This window comes from Crassostrea angulata, chromosome 2 (genome assembly GCF_025612915.1).
Source record: "Crassostrea angulata isolate pt1a10 chromosome 2, ASM2561291v2, whole genome shotgun sequence".
In the NCBI taxonomy this organism is placed as follows: domain Eukaryota; kingdom Metazoa; phylum Mollusca; class Bivalvia; order Ostreida; family Ostreidae; genus Magallana; species Magallana angulata.
The window spans coordinates 15,324,057-15,343,736 of record NC_069112.1 but is presented as its reverse complement, the minus strand read 5'-3'; the positions used below and the strand labels follow the sequence as shown (position 1 = coordinate 15,343,736).

Genomic DNA, 19,680 nt, shown 5'->3' with positions numbered 1-19,680 from the left:
ACCCGATGTAAACAAAGCACTACATTCCTCCCCATTTTATTTAAAAGGACTGGTATATAAAAAGTTATAAAAACATATTAAAACAATCCAGCTTGCCAAATGACACAAATTACATTCAGCTATGAACAATCAGACATTCCGACTGTATCGACAGCAATATATAAGTGTGCCATAGCAATAAGACGCATAAAAACAAAATGAATATACAGAACTATTCAATGAAGTGCTTTATCCTAAGCTTAAAATCCTCTATCAAATAATCATTTCCTATGTCAGAAAGATGAACACCATCATCTCTGAACAAATATGATTTTCTTGCAATAATTTTTGGATGATGTATGAAATGTTCTCTATCTAAGATTTTTTTAACTTCTGAATTAATAATCGTTCTTTCTTTCTCCCCTTCTGTCCATTTTAAGTTCCGCCAAACAAGCCTAGAAAGTATTTCTGAAAATAAAATATGACTCCAAGAAAATTCTTTCATAACAGCATTTAAATCCCTCTGAATTTGTGAAAATAACCTTTTTGAGCATGCAAATTTTATATCATTGGAACCAAGATGGATTATAATGAAATCTGGGTTTGGAAATTTTGATTTACAAAATTCAATGATATCTATTAAACTCTCCCACTTCATTCCTCTAACACCTTTCCAAAAAATCTCAAGAACATCTTTATCAAACTCTAAGTTTTTGACTCCTAATTCAGGTGCTCGCTTTTCACTCCAGTATACAAATGAAGAACCTAATATCCACACAACATATTTTTTGAACACTTTTGTAAGTAATTCAGCACTATTTGACAAATTAATTAAGATACTTAAAATTTTCCAATGTAATAGACAAGCTGCATTTGTAACAGGATATGGAACCAATGGTATTTTTTCACCAGAGAACTTGTGATTAAGAAATTTTTCTCCAACTACTGAATCTTCATCACTAAACACTGATCCCTGGCAACATTCAAAGCGCTCATCGTTGTTGATAAATTTGTACAAGTTTTCAAAGTTTTCCAATTTCAGAATCTGAATTATGCGTAACAAAAGACCAAACATGAAATCAACCCAAAAAATATCAAAATGTTGAGAAGTATAATTGTTGTTGTGATTTTTCTGATTGTGTAAATCCAAAAAATGTGTTTGTCCAAAGTTAATATGACAAACCGAACAACATGTCGATGGTGAAGCATACCAAGGTAAATGATCTTTAATAATATGCCGTTTAACATGCGTAAATTTTGCCAAGCATACAGGACATGGTTTGCCTTTTTTACTTTTGGTGGCTCCTTGAATTTTAGGCGGACTTGGTGGTTCGATGTCTGATCCAAATTCATAATCTGGTATGAATTCATCCTCCATCATGAACTACATAATATTATAAAATATAACATATAGTAAATATTGGTAATAAAACTTCATGATACACATTTTTTCTAAAAAAAAACTATATGTTTATTAATACATAAACACACTATTGTAATTAGGAGACCCAAGAGAAATAGGAATATTAAGTCATAAAACCAATATACCTTGATATATATACACAAATGATAATCAAGTCGTTGATTATATTCTGTCCTAAAAATGAGGAATATTTTTAATTTATTCTATTTTTTTTTTTTAAAACACCAGTATGATTTAGATATCTAAATCATAATCTTTCAAATATTCTGGCTTTCTTCTAACCCTTTTATTTAACGTTGAAGGACCTGAATTGTTGTTACCAGTTGATGGACTAAATGTAACTCCGAGATTTAAACTAGACAATGACATCAGACTATCCGACGTCATTGACTGCGGAGCCACAGATAATTCACCATTTTCTGGTAATCTGAATATTGTATCAAGATTTAACTCGTCAAATTCTGAATTACATGTATCTTTACTGTATTGATCTTTAAGAATCTGATTTCGTAATCTTGATAGCCACAAAGGGTTATTTCTGTCCTGACACAATTTAATTCTGTCGTGGTGTATCACTTCTTCTTTCTTTTGATCTTGAATTTTGTATAATACTGGTGATTTTATCTCTGTTATTACATAGGGACCTTTCCATGGAGATTTTAACTTTGGACTTGTACCTACAATTGTAGCAGGATTTGTCTTGTATACAATATCCCCTATCTCATAGGTCTTTTGAACTGATTTTAAATCATAGTCTCTCTTTTGTCTACATTGAGAAGTTCTAAGATTTTCTCTAGCTTCCCTGTGAATAGATTCTAAGTTTGATTTAAGATCCTTCACATATGTGTTTAAATCTTTATCTTCCTCATGATCTACAGTACCTAAGAAGATATCTAATGGCTGAATAACATCCCTACCCAACATCATTTCATTAGGTGTAAACCCTGTTTGTCTATTCTTGGAAGCCCTTAATGCGCCCGCTAATTGTTGCAAATACTCATCCCATGTATCCTGTTTATTTTTAATGTAACACCTTAAAGCTATTAGAAGAGTTCTGTTGCATCTTTCTGCCTGTCCATTGGATGCAGGATGATATGGTGTTGTTCTTGTTTTAGCAATTTGTAGAAGTTCACATATTTGACGCATAATAGTACCGTCCATATTTTTTCCCTGGTCAGTATGTAACTCTAATGGGCATCCTAATCTACAGATAATATTATCTACAAAGCTCTTGGCAATAATCTCTGCCTTTTGATTAGGTAAAGGAAAGCATTCAATCCATTTTGTGAACTGATCTATAATCATCAAAATGTATTTATTTCCTTTCTTTGTTTCAGGTAAAGGTCCTAAAATGTCCATATGTATTCTTTCTAATGGAACACCAGAATGATATTGTCCCAATTGTGACTTAGCTTTGACATTAGGTTTTTTGTTTTTGTTACATACTTCACATGATCTTACATATTCTTTGCAATCTGAACGCATGTGATACCATATTGCATATTTTCTCAATTTTTCAAATGTGTTTGTTTGACTTAAATGTCCTGAGAGTGGAATGTCATGACAGAGTTCCAAAACTTCTTGTTGTAAACACTGTGGGACAACATAAATTACTTTTGGTGTTATAGGATCCTCCCATAGATAGTATAGAATGCCATTACTCATTTGTAATTGGGATTTGCACAACCAAAAATGTCTAACAGTCTTACTAGATAATTGAAGTTCTTGACTTGATGGTTCATAGTTATTTTTTAACCATGATACTATTTGTTTAATGTCTGGATCTTGTTCTTGAGCAAGTTTGAGTTTATGTTTATCCCCTAGTACACTTGTAGACTCACTGGACTGGTCCAAATATGGACTAATTGAATCTACTGTTGTTGATTTGATTGATATAGGGACTACATAATCTACATCATCTTCAAAAGTTCCCCATTGTTTTCTAGCTCTTGTACAAAATGGGCAACCTCCACAAGGAAGAGCACTTAAAGAGACATTTGATCTATAGTCATTACATGATGGTATTGAATCAGGGATTCTAGACAATGCATCTGCATTTTGATGCTTTACACCAGACCTATGTTGAATGATCATGTTGTATTGTGATAATTCTTCTAACCATCTAGCTAACTGACCTTGAATGTTTTTGAAATTGGTCAACCAAACAAGACTATTATGATCTGTTCTAACTATAAAAGGTCTTCCTAATAAAAAAATGTCTAAATTGTCTTGTAAAAACAACAATAGACAAAAGTTCCTTCCCTGTGGTACAATATTTTCTTTGTTGTGGTGTTAGAACCTTGCTAGCAAAACAAATTGTTTTTTCTATACCATCTTGAACTTGACTCAGTTCTGCCCCAATACACTTGTCTGAAGCATCTGTATCTAATATGAACATTTCATCAGGATCTGGATGGTGTAAAAGTGTAGCATATAAAAAAGAATCTTTCAAGTTTTTAAATGCTTCCTGATGTTGGTCAGTCCATTTGTACTCTGATTTTTTACTGACTAACTTGTGTAATGGTTCAACATATTCAGCAAAGTTTCTTACATGATCTCTATGATAATTCATAAATCCTAAAAAAGACTCTAATTCTTTCACATTCTTAGGTTCAGGCCAATTTTTCATGGTTTCAATATTCTCGGGTGTAATCATAACTCCATTGCCATTGACAATTCTACCTAAAAATTTAACCTCTTTCTGAAAAAAATGACATTTCTTTTGTTTAAATTTTAGGTTGTATTGTTTGAAACGTGCCAGTACATGTCCCAGTTTTTCCAAGTGATCTTCAAAATCAAAACCTAAGACTAAGATGTCATCCAAATAAGCTAAACATTCAGTCCATGTTAAACCTTGTAATACCAGCTGAATGATCCTACTAAAAGTTGCTGGGCTGTTACACAGACCAAAAGGTAGCCTATTGTGTTCAAACAAACCATATTTTGTAATAAATGCTGTCTTATGTTTGTCATCTCTATGTACGGTAATATTCCAATATGCCGCTTGCATGTCAAGGGTACTCAAAAAATAACTTCCCTTTAATGATTCAAGACAATCATTCATATTAGGTAATGGAAAAGCATCTTTGGTAGTTACTTTGTTTAAACCTCTGAAATCAATGCAATATCTCAAACTACCATCTTTTTTCCTGACAAGTACTGGAGATGAAGCCCAGTCTGATGAGGATGGTGCTATGATACCCTTTTCTAGCATTTGATCTAAATGTTCTTTTTCTTCTTTTTCAAAACATAAGGGCGTTCTCCTTAACTTTTGTCTAATAGGTTTTGCATTACCAGTGTCAATTCTATGCTGTATTTCACCATTAAATGAACCCATATCAAAATCATTCTTAGCAAAAACCTCTTGGTAAGAAATGATGAATTTTGCAAATACAATAGATTGCTTTTCAGTAAGATTTTGAATAGAACTTTCAAACATATCTATTAAAAAAGATGGAATTTTTCTTTTAATTTGATTTAAGCTGATATTGTCAATTTCCAAAGACCTTACATCTATTTGTTCATCTGCAACTCTTGATTTTGAATTTTCTACTTCAAAAACTTGATCTAATTGCATTCCAATACCCACAGCTGAGTTTCTTTTCACAGTTATGAATCTATCTGTGAGGTTCTTCAACAGAATGAAATTTTGATCACAACTAATGACACAATTAGGTGATAATAAACCATTCAGATCTCTACATGGGTTTATAACAACATCAGAATTCGGTGATTTGTCAAACACGATTTCTGCATATACACTAGATCTTGGTGGTATAACAACTCTCTTTTTTATTTGAACTCTCAAAATATCAATTCTCTCTTTGTTTTTGTTAGCAATACATTTAGCAGAAATGATATTTTGTGCAATAGACAAAGAAAAATTCTGTAAACTGATATCTACCTTGTTATGTTCTAAAAAATCAAGGCCTAATATGACAGAATCATCTATATTTGATATAGCAAAATTCCACATGGTTTTGAAATTTCCTAATAATAAGGGAACATTCTGACAAATCTTAGAATCTATGTTAGTTCCACTTATACCCTTGAGAAGCACATGACCTTTGATCTTTGGAGTGGGGTGTAACCTCTTGTAAAGATTTTCACTGATAACAGAAACTTGTGCTGCAGTATCAACTACAGCATCTATCGTCACATTCTGAATTTGAATTGGCACATAAAGAGTTTTGTACTCAGATGGTTTTTTATGTTTAAATTTAGTATGTGGTTGTGGCCTGGGGGTATTACTTTGAGCTGACGAATGGCCTATTTCCTCAGCTCGAGAGAGTTTAAATTTCTCTGGAACCTTGTTGGTGAATGTGGGGGTGATCTGTTTTGTGATGGCGATCTTGATCTGAAAAATGTATTATTTTGCATTGAACAGTTTCTTGCAAAATGCCCTATCTCCCCACACTTGAAGCATTCACTCCCTCTTTCTGAACTGTTAGATCTTGACCTATTGTATTTAATGGGAGATCTTTGTGTTGACTTAAATCTGGGTCTTGACTCTCTCTCTACCTCATTCATTTTCATTCTTTCCAATATTTCTCTCAATAATCTTTTTGTCTCTTTGTTGTCATTTTCAAGGGTCGAAATTCTGGATTCTAGTGATGGAGTTGTTTTGGGAAGGACTTTATTAACTAGTCTAATGTTTACATCTTCTGTGTCGGGTATGTCGTCTTTTTCTTCAAATGTCACTCTTCGAATATCTTTCTTTGTTCCCATGATCAATTTTTGGTTCGTAACTGCACTCTTCATATGTTGAACCGCCTCGTCTAAAGTTTTTGGATCTTTATCTAAAGTGACTAATGCAGCTCTCTTTTCCAAACAGCCCCTTAGAAATGCATCGATAGTGATGGTGCTTCTGAAGAATTCTGGACTGTCTGGATAAGCCTCAGTGGATAAATCTTCTATCATTTCTGCAAATTCTTCCAGTGTTTCGTCTGCCTTCTGTTGGATCTCTTGCAGTTGGCGACGAATTATGTGAGGCTGGTCCTTCCTGTCAAACCTTTCTTTAAATTTCTGACATAACAACTTAAAGTCCTTTTGTACATTCTCTGGTCTAGAACTAAAGAATTTTAATGCTTTTTCTCTCAAACATTCAATCACCTTGTCTAGTTTTTCTCTCTCATTCCACATGTATTTTTTAACAATATGATTAAACTGAATGTAGTAAGGCTTCCACTCTGTTTTTCCATCGTAAGTTGACAACTTGGGTGGTGTGGGACTGTTTTGTATTTTTGAACCTTTTCTGTCCTCAACTTTTTCACTGATGGGGTTGTGATAGACACTATGTGGGGCCAACCTATTTATGTTTGAGATAAACTCTTCATGCTCTCTTTCTTTTTTCATTTGTCGTTCTCTCTTTTCTACTTCTTTCTCTCTTTGATCTATTTCTCTCATTCTTTTACTGAATGACTCTTCTCTTTCTGATCTCTCTCTCTCTCTTCTAATAATCTCATTTTCTCTTTCTGATCTTCTAAAGTCTGTAGCTGTTCATCAAATTCCCTCTCTCTGATTGCCAATTTTTCTTTCAAATCTTCCTCTCTCCTTTCAAACATAAACTTAAACTCATCAGCTATTTTATCTCCTTTTTCTCTGGTTGTTTTCATGCTTTTTTGCCAAAATGATAACTCTTCCTCTTTTTCATCTAACGTATGGTCTTTTTCTTTCAATTCATCCTCTCTTTCTCTGATAATATTCTCTCTTTCTCTTATCATTTCTTCTTTCTCCACCAGCTCTTTCTTCAACATATCAATTTTTTTTAGTAAGTCTTGTTCTTGTGTACTAGACCCTTCTGTGTCCCCTGTGTGTACAGATTGTTCCACATTGCTGGTTTTTACTAAAGTTGATGGTACAACAATTAAACCTTCATCTACCAAGGGATCCCAAATTGAGCTGGGAATGCAGGGAATGATTTTGTGATCTTCTAAAGTAATTTTACCTTTGATGTTTCTAATATCAATAATTTTCTTTGCTCTTTTGTCCCCAATATTTCTAATGTTTTTTAACTCTTCAAATGTTGCTTTATTGATATCAATACGAGTAGCCATGATTTTGATCGTTTACTCCTGCATACACCTTCTCAGTATTGATCTTACTTTATGTATAAACTAAATCATCAGACAATCCGACGAAATAGTCATGTTGTGATCTTAAAAAACATGTAGGTGTACACTAACGCAATAGGACAAAAAAAATCAAAAAAATCAAGAAAAACAAAACAAATCCTTCAATAATATACTAATACTTTAATTGAAATGAATAAATATCTTCCCGATCGAATTTGAAAGACAAGAAAAAAAAAATTCAATTATGGCGCCAAAATGCACGAACTATTGTGCGGGGTATATAATCAGGCTGAGTTGTATTGATCGCAGTGTCGGCGTGAACGTCCGTCTGTAATCAGGGTATGTGTACAACTGTCGATTTCGTTCACCTGATCAGCTGATTGTTATTGAACCCCGAACCCGATGTAAACAAAGCACTACACATGTATAAACTTCGGTAATTCAGAGAGCTGAGTGTTTACCTGTGCAAAATGAGCAAAATCTGATACACTAAAGGCATATTATAAAATACTATACAGTTTATTGGTAACTTGGTACGATACCTACGTAATAGTTAATTAATGGAACGTGTTCTGTTAAGATGCTCAGCATTTTCAGTCTAAACAGAGATTGTTTTCGCTGCTATATATATGATGAAAAATAAATTGTGATCTTCGTTTTAGTGCACGTTTCTTCTGTTTTAATTGTTAACAATTTTCTATTTACTTACCGTATTTGAGTGTCAAGCTTCGAATTATAAGCAAGATACAGAGCTTTGCTCACAATTTTCTGTTTGTACACAGAGCTGAGGCTATGCTTTTGTGCTTTTATATTTTAAATGCTGAATAGGAAATACCAAGTTTAAACATCTGAAGTTGAATGTAATAAACTCATGTGAAAAAAAAATTGACTCAAACCTAGCAGAATTGTGAGCTCTGTATCAATGCTTATAGTTCTACGATTGACCCTGAAATTTTAATTGATCACGAGTCTCAGAAGTTTCTCGCTAAACGTTAAATACTTGTACAGAGAAATTGAATGAAGATATGCTGTAACCACTTTTGGAGCCCCCTCCTTATATGATGAATTATATGAAATCTACACCAACTTTGATGGTTTTTCAAACACAATTAAATATAAACAATCTCTTTAAAACAGTTTCCATGGTGTTACGGGGATAAATGTATCGCTCTTAAGAAAATATTACTGCGAAAAATCATATTGATTTGTAAGCATTTGTCGTTTTTGAATAAAGATGAAAATAATGTGTGAACCTTAGTAAAATAGAGTGATATGCCTGTCAATTTATTGTAGTTGTGGTGGAAGCAAATTGAAAATGGGTGGGGGAAGGCTAGACCTTATCGGAAATCTTGACAAGCAAAAAAGAAAAAGAAAACGGATTTTGAGTACGGCTATGTCTAACTTTGCAACAAAAAAAAGGGTGGTGGTCTTGCATAGGATCTTGTTTCAGTAAAAATGATGTTTCATAAAAATACAATGTCAAAGATTAAGTGTATGCAAAAATTAGTGAAAAAGTTGGATACTTTACAGTATTATGTCTCCCCTTTGCTCCCCTTTCAAAGGGGAGACATATTGTTTTTGTCGACTTTCTTATTCTTCTTCTTCTTATTCTTCTTATTCTTCTTCATCCAAATTTGTCCAAGCCGTAACTTAAATACCCTTTGACATTAAGACTTCAAACTTGGAACATAGGTAGATGGTATTAAGAAAGAGGGCACGCCACCAAAATGTTTGACCTTGACCTATTTTCTTTTTCAAGGTCAAGCGTTTTATAAAAAATAGAGTTTGGAATATAACACAAGATTCCTTAAACTTACAAACTTTTAACTTGTATCATACATAGATGGTATATAGTCCAGTTGAACCTTACCAAAAATTTTGACCTTGACCTTAAAATTTTATTTCAAGGTCAAATCAGAAAAAACTTCATTGTTCACCTCCTAAATATTCTTTGACAGAAGGACTTCAAACTTTACACAAAGAACAATTATAATACACTGAGGTGTACTATTGATAAATATTTGACCTTGACCTTGTTTTACTCAAGGTCAACTTGAGAAAAAATAATAAAGTTTTGTCTGGGTGGTAACTTAGATACCTTTTGACATTAAGACTTCAAACTTGGAACATACGTAGATGGTATTAAGAAAGAGTGCACGCCATCAAAATGTTTGACCTTGACCTATTTTCTTTTTCAAGGTCAAGCGTTTTATAAAAAATAGAGTTTGGACCATAACACAAGACTCCTTAATCATACAATCTTTTAACTTGTATCATACATAGATGGTATATAGTCCAGTTTAACCTTACCAAAATTTTTGACCTTGACCTAAAAATTTTATTTCAAGGTCAAATTAGAAAAAACTTCATTGTTCACCTCCTAAATATTCTTTGACAGAAGGACTTCAAACTTTACACAAAGAACAATTATAATACACTGAGGTGTACTTTTGATAAATATTTGACCTTGACCTTGTTTTACTCAAGATCAACTTGAGAAATAATAATTAAATTTTGTCTGGGTGGTAACTTAGATACCTTTTGACATTAAGACTTCAAACTTGGAACATAGGTAGATGGTATTGAGAAGGAGTGCACGCCTCCATAATTTTTGACCTTGACCAATCTTGTGTCTCAAGTTAATTCATTTTCTAAACTGTATCATATATGGATGATATCTAACATATAGCTGACTTCATTCTTTTTCACTTTTTAAATTTGCCCCATATTACAATCCTTGGGGAGAAGGGGAGACATGTGTTTTTTTTGTATAAAAAACAATACCCACTAGTTCCTTTTTTATTCTACAGAGGGGCCATATGGCACAATATCCTTTGAACGCCCATATAAAGCCATTGTTGCTCAGGTGAGCGATGTGGCCCCATGGGCCTCTTGTTCTTGTAAATTTTAACATCACAGCGTTGTGAAGTTGAATCTAAACCCGAATGATTGTTCTGAAGATTCTTTGAACATTAATATTAATCATTGAAACTCCATAAACATATCCAAATCCTAAGATTGATTCCAGTGAAATAAGGTAGATAAACACACAAGGCGAAATAATTTGACCTATTTTTCAAAGCATATATATTCTTTATTCTATACGCTTAGCTACGAGTAGAAATATAATTTCTCTCAAATTGTTTCTAAAATTAAACTATATGTTGAAGAAAAGTTATTTCATTATTTTAGAACAGTATTTAAAACCAGTAAAATAGTTGAATAAAAGTCTTGAAAGCAGTTATGTATTTAGTGTTGTCCGCAATAGTGATTGGGGTGTATTTCCTTATAAGAATCGCTTTGCAACCACTATTGAAATACGAATCCTTTTAAAAATAATTATTTCAATAGTAGTTAAGTGAATTTCATTCCAATGAATTTCATTGCAAATATCACTTTTTAACTACTATTAAAACACAACCATTATTGAAATTTGCATTGTCCCCTGCTTTTACTGAAAGTGGGGGATTATTAATTTGGGAAATATATATGTTACTTTGTATTTGTTATGTTGTTTTGATTTTCCCCTGTATATTTCTGCCATTCTTGTTTGAAATTGGTTGCTCAAAGAGGAAAATTCACTGCCTTGACGCACAGGATGGCGGGCAAGGTAAATAACTCTTAGGGAATAAAAACTATCTATCATAGTAGATTCCTTCTCAGAATCTCCGAAATAGTAATCATTTTTACATAAACTCGTTATCTATAGGGAGAGCTTTCATTGGTGCCGATTTTGTGAAGTAAATTGAGGCCAAATATTTCAATGCGTTGACAGTTTTTCACATATGACGGTGGTGTTAGCTTGTGATTTTCGTTTCGTTTTCATTTATGCTTTGCGTTAACCTGGGAACAATCGCTTGTATTTCCTGATTTTTAGGTATCAAATCAAACAGAGACTTCGGTTAATCAAACAGTTTACTGTTTACCTGCGCAAATAGAGCAACATCTGATGTATTAAGAAAGAACTAAAATGCAATTCATTCAGGCTATCGGTAATTCGGTATCATCTTTTGCGTAATGGTAGAATAATGCAATATGTTTTGCTGAGATGCTCGGCATTTTCTCGAGTTTATTCAGTTTAAATAGAGTTTAATATCGCTGACGGAAATGTGTAGGTATATACATGTAAATGATTCATTTTGAAAAATAAATTGTGTTCTTTATTTGTTTAAGTGCATGTTTCTTGTGTTTAATTGTTTACAATTTCTATTTACTTACGATATTTGAGTGTTAAGCTTCGAATTATAAGCAAGATACAGAGATTTGCTCACAATTCTATGTTTGTACACAGATCTGAGGCCATTCATTTTTCCATCTTAAATGCCGAATAGGAAATACCAAGTTAAAAATCTTAAGCTGCATGAATGTAATAAACTCATGTGAACAAAATATGACTCAAACCTAGCAAAATTTTGAGCTCATCTTGATCATTAGAAATTCTATATGAATTAGAGTATGTTAAATACTTGAACACAAAAAAATAAAAGAATGATATGCTGTATATAACTACTCTCTGGGGCCCCCTCTTTATACAATGAATAATGTGAAATGTGAGTAAATAAAAACGACATCGTTAAAACAGTTTCTATAATTCTGACACATTTCTGTTGCGGGGATAAAAGAACTATCGCTATTCCTAAGAAAATATTACAGCGGAAAATTATCCTGGTTGGTAGCCATTTGTTATTTTTGAATAAAAATGAAAATAATGGGTGGGCCATAGTAAATTAGAGTAATGTGCCTGTCAATACGGTAACATTGATTTTTATAGCTCTTTAACGTGTCACGTGACAACATTTTGCATTCCAGTGTATTCATCAATCAAGTGTGAGTAAAGTTATAAAAGTCACGAGTTTACACGAGGTAAACAACAGTCATTTAATTATAATGGAGAAGACAAATTAAATTGTTGAATATATTTAATTTGAGAAATTGAGCGCATTGAGGATATATACATGTAGGATTTTTTTGATAAAATACAATAACTATTATGTCTAAAAAAAAAAATTACAATAACTAGTAAGTAGTTGAGGAAGAAAATGTACCTATATGCTCTCATATATTTTGATCGCTTTATTAAGTGGGGGAGGGGGGCAAAACGAAAATACAGGGAATTAGAAGTTATATAACAGTGCACCCCTACCAAATATTTAGTTCTATATCTTGCGTAGGATTTTCTTATTCTGTGTAAAAACAGTATTTCATGAAGGTACAATGTCAAAGATTACGTGTATGGAAAAATAAGTGTAAAATTCGAATACTTTACAATATTTATTTTTTTGTTATTCTACCAAGGGCCATATGGCACAATATCTTTTGAACGCCCATTGTTGCTCAGGTGAGCGATGTGGCCCCATGGGCCTCTTGTTTATCACAATATTCTGTACATCTATCGAAATCTCAACATATCTAAAATTTGTCTTTCTGTCATATCTTTCATCTAGTTAATATGTCGCTATTTTTTTTTAAATCAAGAGCTTGATTTTTGAAGAAAACAAACCGCTTATCGTTTATAATTAAGGGGGCTGAATGGTCGTAGCCAATTTTAGAATATATTAATCTACAGTCTCCTCTATAAGACGAGCTTTCAAATTGTACGACGATACTGGAAATATTAAAATAACAAAACTAAGGTATTATGAAATAAGTTTAAGTTCATCGATTTAAAAAAAATCAGGTTGTCCATCCAACCTCCTTAAGAGGGTTCGATGGTCATTGGAACTTTAAGACTGTATTGATTTCCTTTAAAATAAGAACTCTATATAAAAAATTATAGAAAAATACTCACATTTAAAAAGTAAAATATATGGAATTTTATTAACTAAATAATAAGTTTAAAGCTAAACAAATGATCTCTTAAAATTTTAGGTAGATCTGGTGGTTAATTTGTTCACCATCCAACCTCCTTCAGGTAACCAGGGAAGATGGTTTTGATAAAATATTTCAGGTTGTGAAACGGGATTTTACGGAGAAAACTGCTCGTCTACCTGTGACCACTGTAAAAATACTGAGACTTGTGGAATAGTCAATGGGCATTGTGATGAACAAGGCTGTGCTCTATCCGGCTTTCAAGCGCCTAAATGTACTGGTAAGCGATTGGCTTGGCATCCGTCTGTCTTTCCTAATATCAGTCCATCCGTTTGCCTGTCACTTTGTGTATGTGTGTAAATTCTTTACCATTTCTTGACGTCCGTGTAGTTTCTCTCTGCACATATAATAGCTTCAGTTTAAACAAATTTCCATGTATATAAAGGCTGGTCATTTCTTTAAGAGGACTTCATGGTCGTGGCAATTTTTAGACTATTTTCATCTTCTTCAGAAGAAGAGCTTTGTATGAAAATTTAAAGTAAAATTCAAATTTCAAAGCTTGTATATATTGAATTTTTTCTTTACTAAATATTTCTAGCCATAAAACTCGCATATAAAATCATAATGTAAATCTAATGGGTTATTTGTTGATCATCCAGACTCATTAATCTTTTTTTTCAGAATGTTCCCCTGGCTTTTTTGGCGCCGATTGTGACAAGGTTTGCAGTCAGACCTGTAAACTTGACAACTCCTGTAAAAGAACCACTGGATTCTGTCTGCATGGATGTGACATCGGATATATAGGGGATTACTGCAACTCCAGTAAGATTGGACACGCAATTGCACCCTCTCGGGCATACTCGGAAACCCACAATTGATTATTTTACAAAGCGTAGTCAACCGAGGGTTTCGAAGAATCGTTTTGGTCTTATCGACACAGCCCCCCCCCCTCCCCCGGAAAAAAAGAACAAACTATCCGATGTTAATTTTTTATGTTAAATGAAGTTGCTTCACATTGATTATGTTCAGCATGTAATGCAATTTCTTCTTATTAATAGAGTCAAATGTCTTATAATCAACAAAACAACAGTAAAACCGTCTCTGAATTTGGAGTGCTTGTAATATAAGACATCTGTAGTACCTAACATAAGTTGAAAACTAAAATGTGCATCTGTGGTAACACTATTGGAAGATGCCTAAAATATTGGCATTGTGGCAAACAATGACAGAAGCAAATGATAATACCTCGATAATTTTTGGAGCCATCTGGGTCAACCTAACACAAGCAAAATAACAGCATCAGACCATTGCGTTGGAAAATAACCCGATGATAAAATACGATTAAAAATGATATTTTATATAGAGCAAAAGTATACCATTGAATTCTATAAAGTATTGATTCAAAATATAATCAAGGCCGTGAGATTGTCTCGTTTGTCTATAGCATCCGATGATTTTTTTTCTGGGAAATTTCAATGCCTAATGCTTCAAACACAATGGTTCCTGTGTCTTCTTATCCAGATTGGTAGTAAATATAAAGAAACACTCCGAACAGTTCCAAATCAATTGATGTATGTTTATGTTTCATTTTTTTCGAAAATGCTTATAGAATATGTTTAGGTTGTCTTTACCGAGAAGATTGTTTCTGAACGTTAGTACATTCTTTTAGCTTCGATCAAATTCATATGGTTTATTGTTTTCGTATTATTAAAACGAATGAGTGCTGGTGATAATACAAAAGAATTGATGATTGGTGGAACGACGTGTCAAACCTTTTTTTTTTAAATATAAACAACAAGACAGAACTATGCAGCCTAGCTAATGTACAATGAAACTTTTTATAATTTTCTTAAGCCGCCAAACACAAACTGTTCTCTCCTTACCCAGTAAAAGCACGCTACAAAGTGGACAGAAGACTTCTTGTTTAACTGTCAGGCATATACACATGTCATTGTGATAATACTGTGTCCATTACCTAGTGTGTCATTTTCAGTTTTAAATACCATTTATTTATGGTGGGATGCCTGTTTGTGCCAAGTAAGACAAAATATTTTATCTGGCGGTCGCCACATAATTTTCCTGATGGCTACCGGAAAAAATTAAGACTACAGTTCGAGTCCTCATTACTTTGCTTATCTTTTTAGGCCACCTGAGTCACCCATTGCTATTGGTTTTTGTCTGCCCATATATGGCCATATCAACATGCATTAGATATCAAAAAAACTTATCTTCTACTGCCCTATAATTCTGAAAAGATTAAATGCATGATAATGATTTCTAACGAAATTATGAAATTCATGACCTTTGGGTTTTTTATTTTAACTTGTTTGTTTTGGTGGTTTTTCTTCATTGGTGTTCTTTTAAAACCAAAAAAAAGACAAACAAAGGGTAAAATGTTTTTTTCTATGTATTTCTTCTTTGTTTTCTAGCTTGTTCTAGTGGGACATATGGACAAGACTGTAAGGAGACCTGTGGGCTTTGTTTAAACAACATGACGTGTAACCCTTTTAACGGGACATGTCCCAGTGGATGCAATGCCGGTTTTGAGGGCCATATTTGTAAAACACGTACGTATTTAAACTTTGTATATTTTAGTATCAAAACTATTATAATTTCCCCTGTTAAATGAATTAGGAATAAATTCAATGTGCAATTTCATGTTTACTGTTTAAACGTTTGGTATAGTGAGCGGCTTCGGGAAAAAACTGAAATATCGTCAAATTAAATGATTGAGTTGTTGCATCTCAAACACAGCTATCAGACCAAATTTCTGTACACTTAACTACAATAAAGGGATGACAAGAAAGCAACCCTGGTAAAAAAAAAATAAAGTTTTTTTAATTTGTTCTGATCTATACGCTTAGTTGCCAAAAGTACTGCAACAAACATGGTTGATGTCATCGCGATTTTGCTGGCTTCAATTTTTATTTTTATTCCTGACGCATAACGAGGTATATTCGAGGAATAGTATCCAGGTGTGATTTATATGGGGTATGATTTATTAAAGGAACCATTTCTCGTTCCTAGATGCATATGATGGAATTTTGATGAAAAAAACTGTACATATAATATTGACAAAAATAATCAAATAAAGTTCACTTTTTTGCTGTACATTAAAGCATATAAGTTACATTACAGGTTGCAGGCATTTTTGGCAGATTTTAGAATCACTACAACTCCCTTCAGTGTTCAATTTTGCACACAGTAGGCTGTCCAAAGCAGTATGAGAAAGTCTCTGTCGCCAATCAGTTTGAACCTTTCTCATGGTACTGGAGCATCTCTCCGAGTCTGCATATGAGTGGGCAATTGTCAAAGTTGCAAATGCAACTTTGCATAAGTTATGGTACATATCCATCCCATACATACATCTTTTGGTTCGGACACGGTCTTCCCAAAAGTTTCCAATGAACTTGTCTTGGGTAAAGATGATTCAGGAGCCAAAAAGTAATCCGCGGCCTCATCTTCCAAATCTTGTAGGTCTATTGCTGGCCTAAGAAACTTCTTGGCCAAAACCATTACTATTCAAAAAAGAAAGGCAACAATAAATACCAGGTAGCAATAAATAAAATTGTTTTAATTACAAGAAGATATCTTACTTACCATCCTCTGCACATGCTGCTCCTCTCATGTCAGGATTCAGAAACTTCATGTGTAATAGAATGGTGTCTTTAAATGGAAACTTCATCATTTTCTTGACCACTGCCTCATAGAATAACCCAACATGTCTAATAAAAAAAATAGTAAGGATATTCAACATGCTGTGGCTAATTAGATTAAAATGTTTAAGCTGTAGACTAGTAAAACTTCGAACCTGTAGAACTTCTCTATAGTTTTAGGTTCTATCTCATCATGTTTTGAGATGTAATCCCTTGTTTCAAGTCCCACAGCAATTAACTTATTATTTAGTTGGAATTACGCATCCTCAAAATCCTGTCTCGGTTATTGCTTTCACCTGCACAAATTTCCCAAGCAGCCTTTCGCAGCAGCCCTTTTCATCTGCGTATGGAATTGAGAGATAATAGGTGCACTTGCCTGAAAACAGTAAATGAATTGTATTAGTACATTGTCAAAACACAGGGATCAAATGACAGAAATAATCTTAGCACTTACCTGAAAGGTTGTGTTGAATTCATTCAGAATTGGCAGAGAGAACCTCAGAAAAAGGCAAAACATGTGCATCTCGTGAGACGATAACAAATCTCTGCACTCGCCCAGCTCTTTCTGACTCACTTCTTAGTGCTGGCCACAAATGTATAATTCTTTCCCTACGGTGCAGAATATGATGTAAAAAATTCAAATAAACAGAGAGTACGTCAACAGACTTGAAAGAGCAAAATGTTCAACCAACACGATTTGTAACCGTTATAACGGGACATGCCACAGTGGATGCAATGCCGGTTTTGAGGGCCATATTTGTAAAACGCGTACGTATTTAAACTTTGTATATTTTAGTAACAAAACTATCATAGTTTCCCTGTTTAATGAATTAGGAATGAATTCAATGTGTAATTTTATGTTAACAGTTTCAACGTTTTGCATAGTGAGCGGTTTCGGGAAAAACTGAAATATCGTCAAATTAAATGATATGAGTTTTAGCATTTCAAACACAGCAATTGCTGTATACTTAACTACAATAAAAGAGTGACAAGAAAGCAACACTGAAGTTTCTTAAATTTGTTCTGATCTATACGCTTAGTTGCCAAAAGTACTGCAACAAAACATAGTTGATGTCATCGCAATTTTTCTCGCTTCTATTTTTATTTTTATTGCTGAAGCGTAACGAGGTATATTCGGGGAAAAGTATCCGCGTGTGTTTTATATGGAGTGTGATTCATTAAAGGAACCATTTCTGGCTACTAGATGCAGGCGATATATCCGGTGCATATGTGTGATAAGTTTCTAGCCCCAAAACTATACAAGACCTCTGATAAAAATGGAATTTTGATGAAAAAACTGTACACTCCCCATATCAAAACAGTACTAAAACTGTACATTAAATATCGACAAAAATAATCCAATAAAGTTCACTTTATTGCGGTACATTAAAGCATATAAGTGACAAGTTACAGGCATTTTTTTCAGATTTTAGAATCTCATTTGGAGGTTCATAATCACAACAATCCCCTTCAAAGTTATATTTTGCACACAGTATGCTGTCCAAACCAGTATGAGAAAGTCTTCGTCGCCAATCGGTTTGAATCTTTCTCATGATGCTGAAGCATCTCTCCGAATCTGCATTGGTGTGGGCAATTGCCAAAGCTGCAAATGCAGCTCTGCATAAGTTATAGATCATAACCATCCCATACATATCTTTTGCTTCGGACCTAGTCTTCCAAAAAGTTTCCAATGAACTTGTCTTGGGTAAAGATGATTCAGGAGCCATCCGCGGTCTCATCCTCCAAATCTTAAAGGTCTATTGCTGACCCAAAAAACTTCTTGGCCAAAACCATTACTATTAAAAAAAACCCAAAAGCAGCAATAAATAACAAGTAGCAATAAATAAAATTGTTTTAATTACAAGAAGATATCTAACTTACCATCCTCCTAAATGGAAACTTCTTCATCATTTTCTTCACAACTGCCTCATAGAATAACCCTCCATGTCTAATAAAAAAAAAATAGTGAGGACATTTAACATGCTGTGACTAATTAGATTAAAATGTTTAAGCTGTAGACTAGATAAACTTCAAACCTGTAGAACTTCTCTATAGTTTAAGGTTCTATCTCATCTTCATGTTTTGAGATGTAATCCCTTGTCTCAAGTTCCACAGCAATCAACTGATTGTTTAGTTGGAATTTTGCATCCTCAAAAGGTACATGAGTGATATCTTCTGTGTCGGTTATTGACTTCACCTGCACAAATTTCCTAAGCAGCCTTCGCAGCACCCTCTTCATCTGCGCATGGAATTGAGAGATCATGGATGCACTTGCCTGAAAACAGTAAATGAATTGTATTAGTACATTGTCAAAAACGGGGATGGAATGACAGAATAATCTTAGCACTTACCTGAATGTTGTGTTGAATTCATTCAGAATTGGCAGAGAGAACATCAGAAAATGGCAAAACATGTGCATCTCGTGAGACGATAACAAATCTTTGCATCTCTGCACTCGCCCAGCTCTCTCTCTGTCTCACCATTACTACAAAAGTAGCTTCTTAGTGCTGGCCACAAATGTATAATTATCCCTCTGCGGTGCAGAATCTACTGTAAAAAAAATCGAATATAAGGAGAGAACTGTCAACAAATTTAAAGGAGCAAGTTGTTTAATCAACACGATTTGTACCCGTTATAACGGGACATGCCCCAGTGGATGCAATGCCGGTTTTGAGGGCCATATTTGTCAAATAAGTGCATATTTAAACTTTGTATATTTTAGCAAAACAACTATCCTAGG

General features: G+C 33.6%; 2 protein-coding genes across 2 annotated transcripts in view; one reads left to right on the top strand and one right to left on the bottom strand.

Moving 5' to 3' along the window:
- Positions 1-211: 211 nt before the first annotated feature.
- Positions 212-1,763, bottom strand: LOC128173945 (uncharacterized). The gene has a single exon (XM_052839607.1). It carries the CDS (start codon positions 1,358-1,360, stop codon positions 212-214), a length of 1,149 nt encoding a protein of 382 aa, XP_052695567.1. The 5' UTR covers positions 1,361-1,763.
- A 9,311-nt stretch (positions 1,764-11,074) lies between these two features.
- The window catches only part of LOC128173944 (multiple epidermal growth factor-like domains protein 10), a 30,655-nt gene continuing 22,049 nt past the window's right edge, over positions 11,075-19,680 (top strand). Inside the window, exons 1-5 of the mRNA XM_052839606.1 lie at positions 11,075-11,086; positions 13,345-13,387; positions 13,424-13,564; positions 13,966-14,106; positions 15,714-15,851. Of these exons, the coding sequence (XP_052695566.1) occupies positions 11,075-11,086; positions 13,345-13,387; positions 13,424-13,564; positions 13,966-14,106; positions 15,714-15,851 (475 nt within the window). The remainder of the gene's footprint in view (positions 11,087-13,344; positions 13,388-13,423; positions 13,565-13,965; positions 14,107-15,713; positions 15,852-19,680) is intronic.

What these genes read in the sequence shown, in the direction of transcription:
- LOC128173945 (XM_052839607.1), bottom strand. Translation starts at nt 1,360, where the DNA reads ATGATGGAGGATGAATTCATACCAGATTATGAATTTGGATCAGACATC.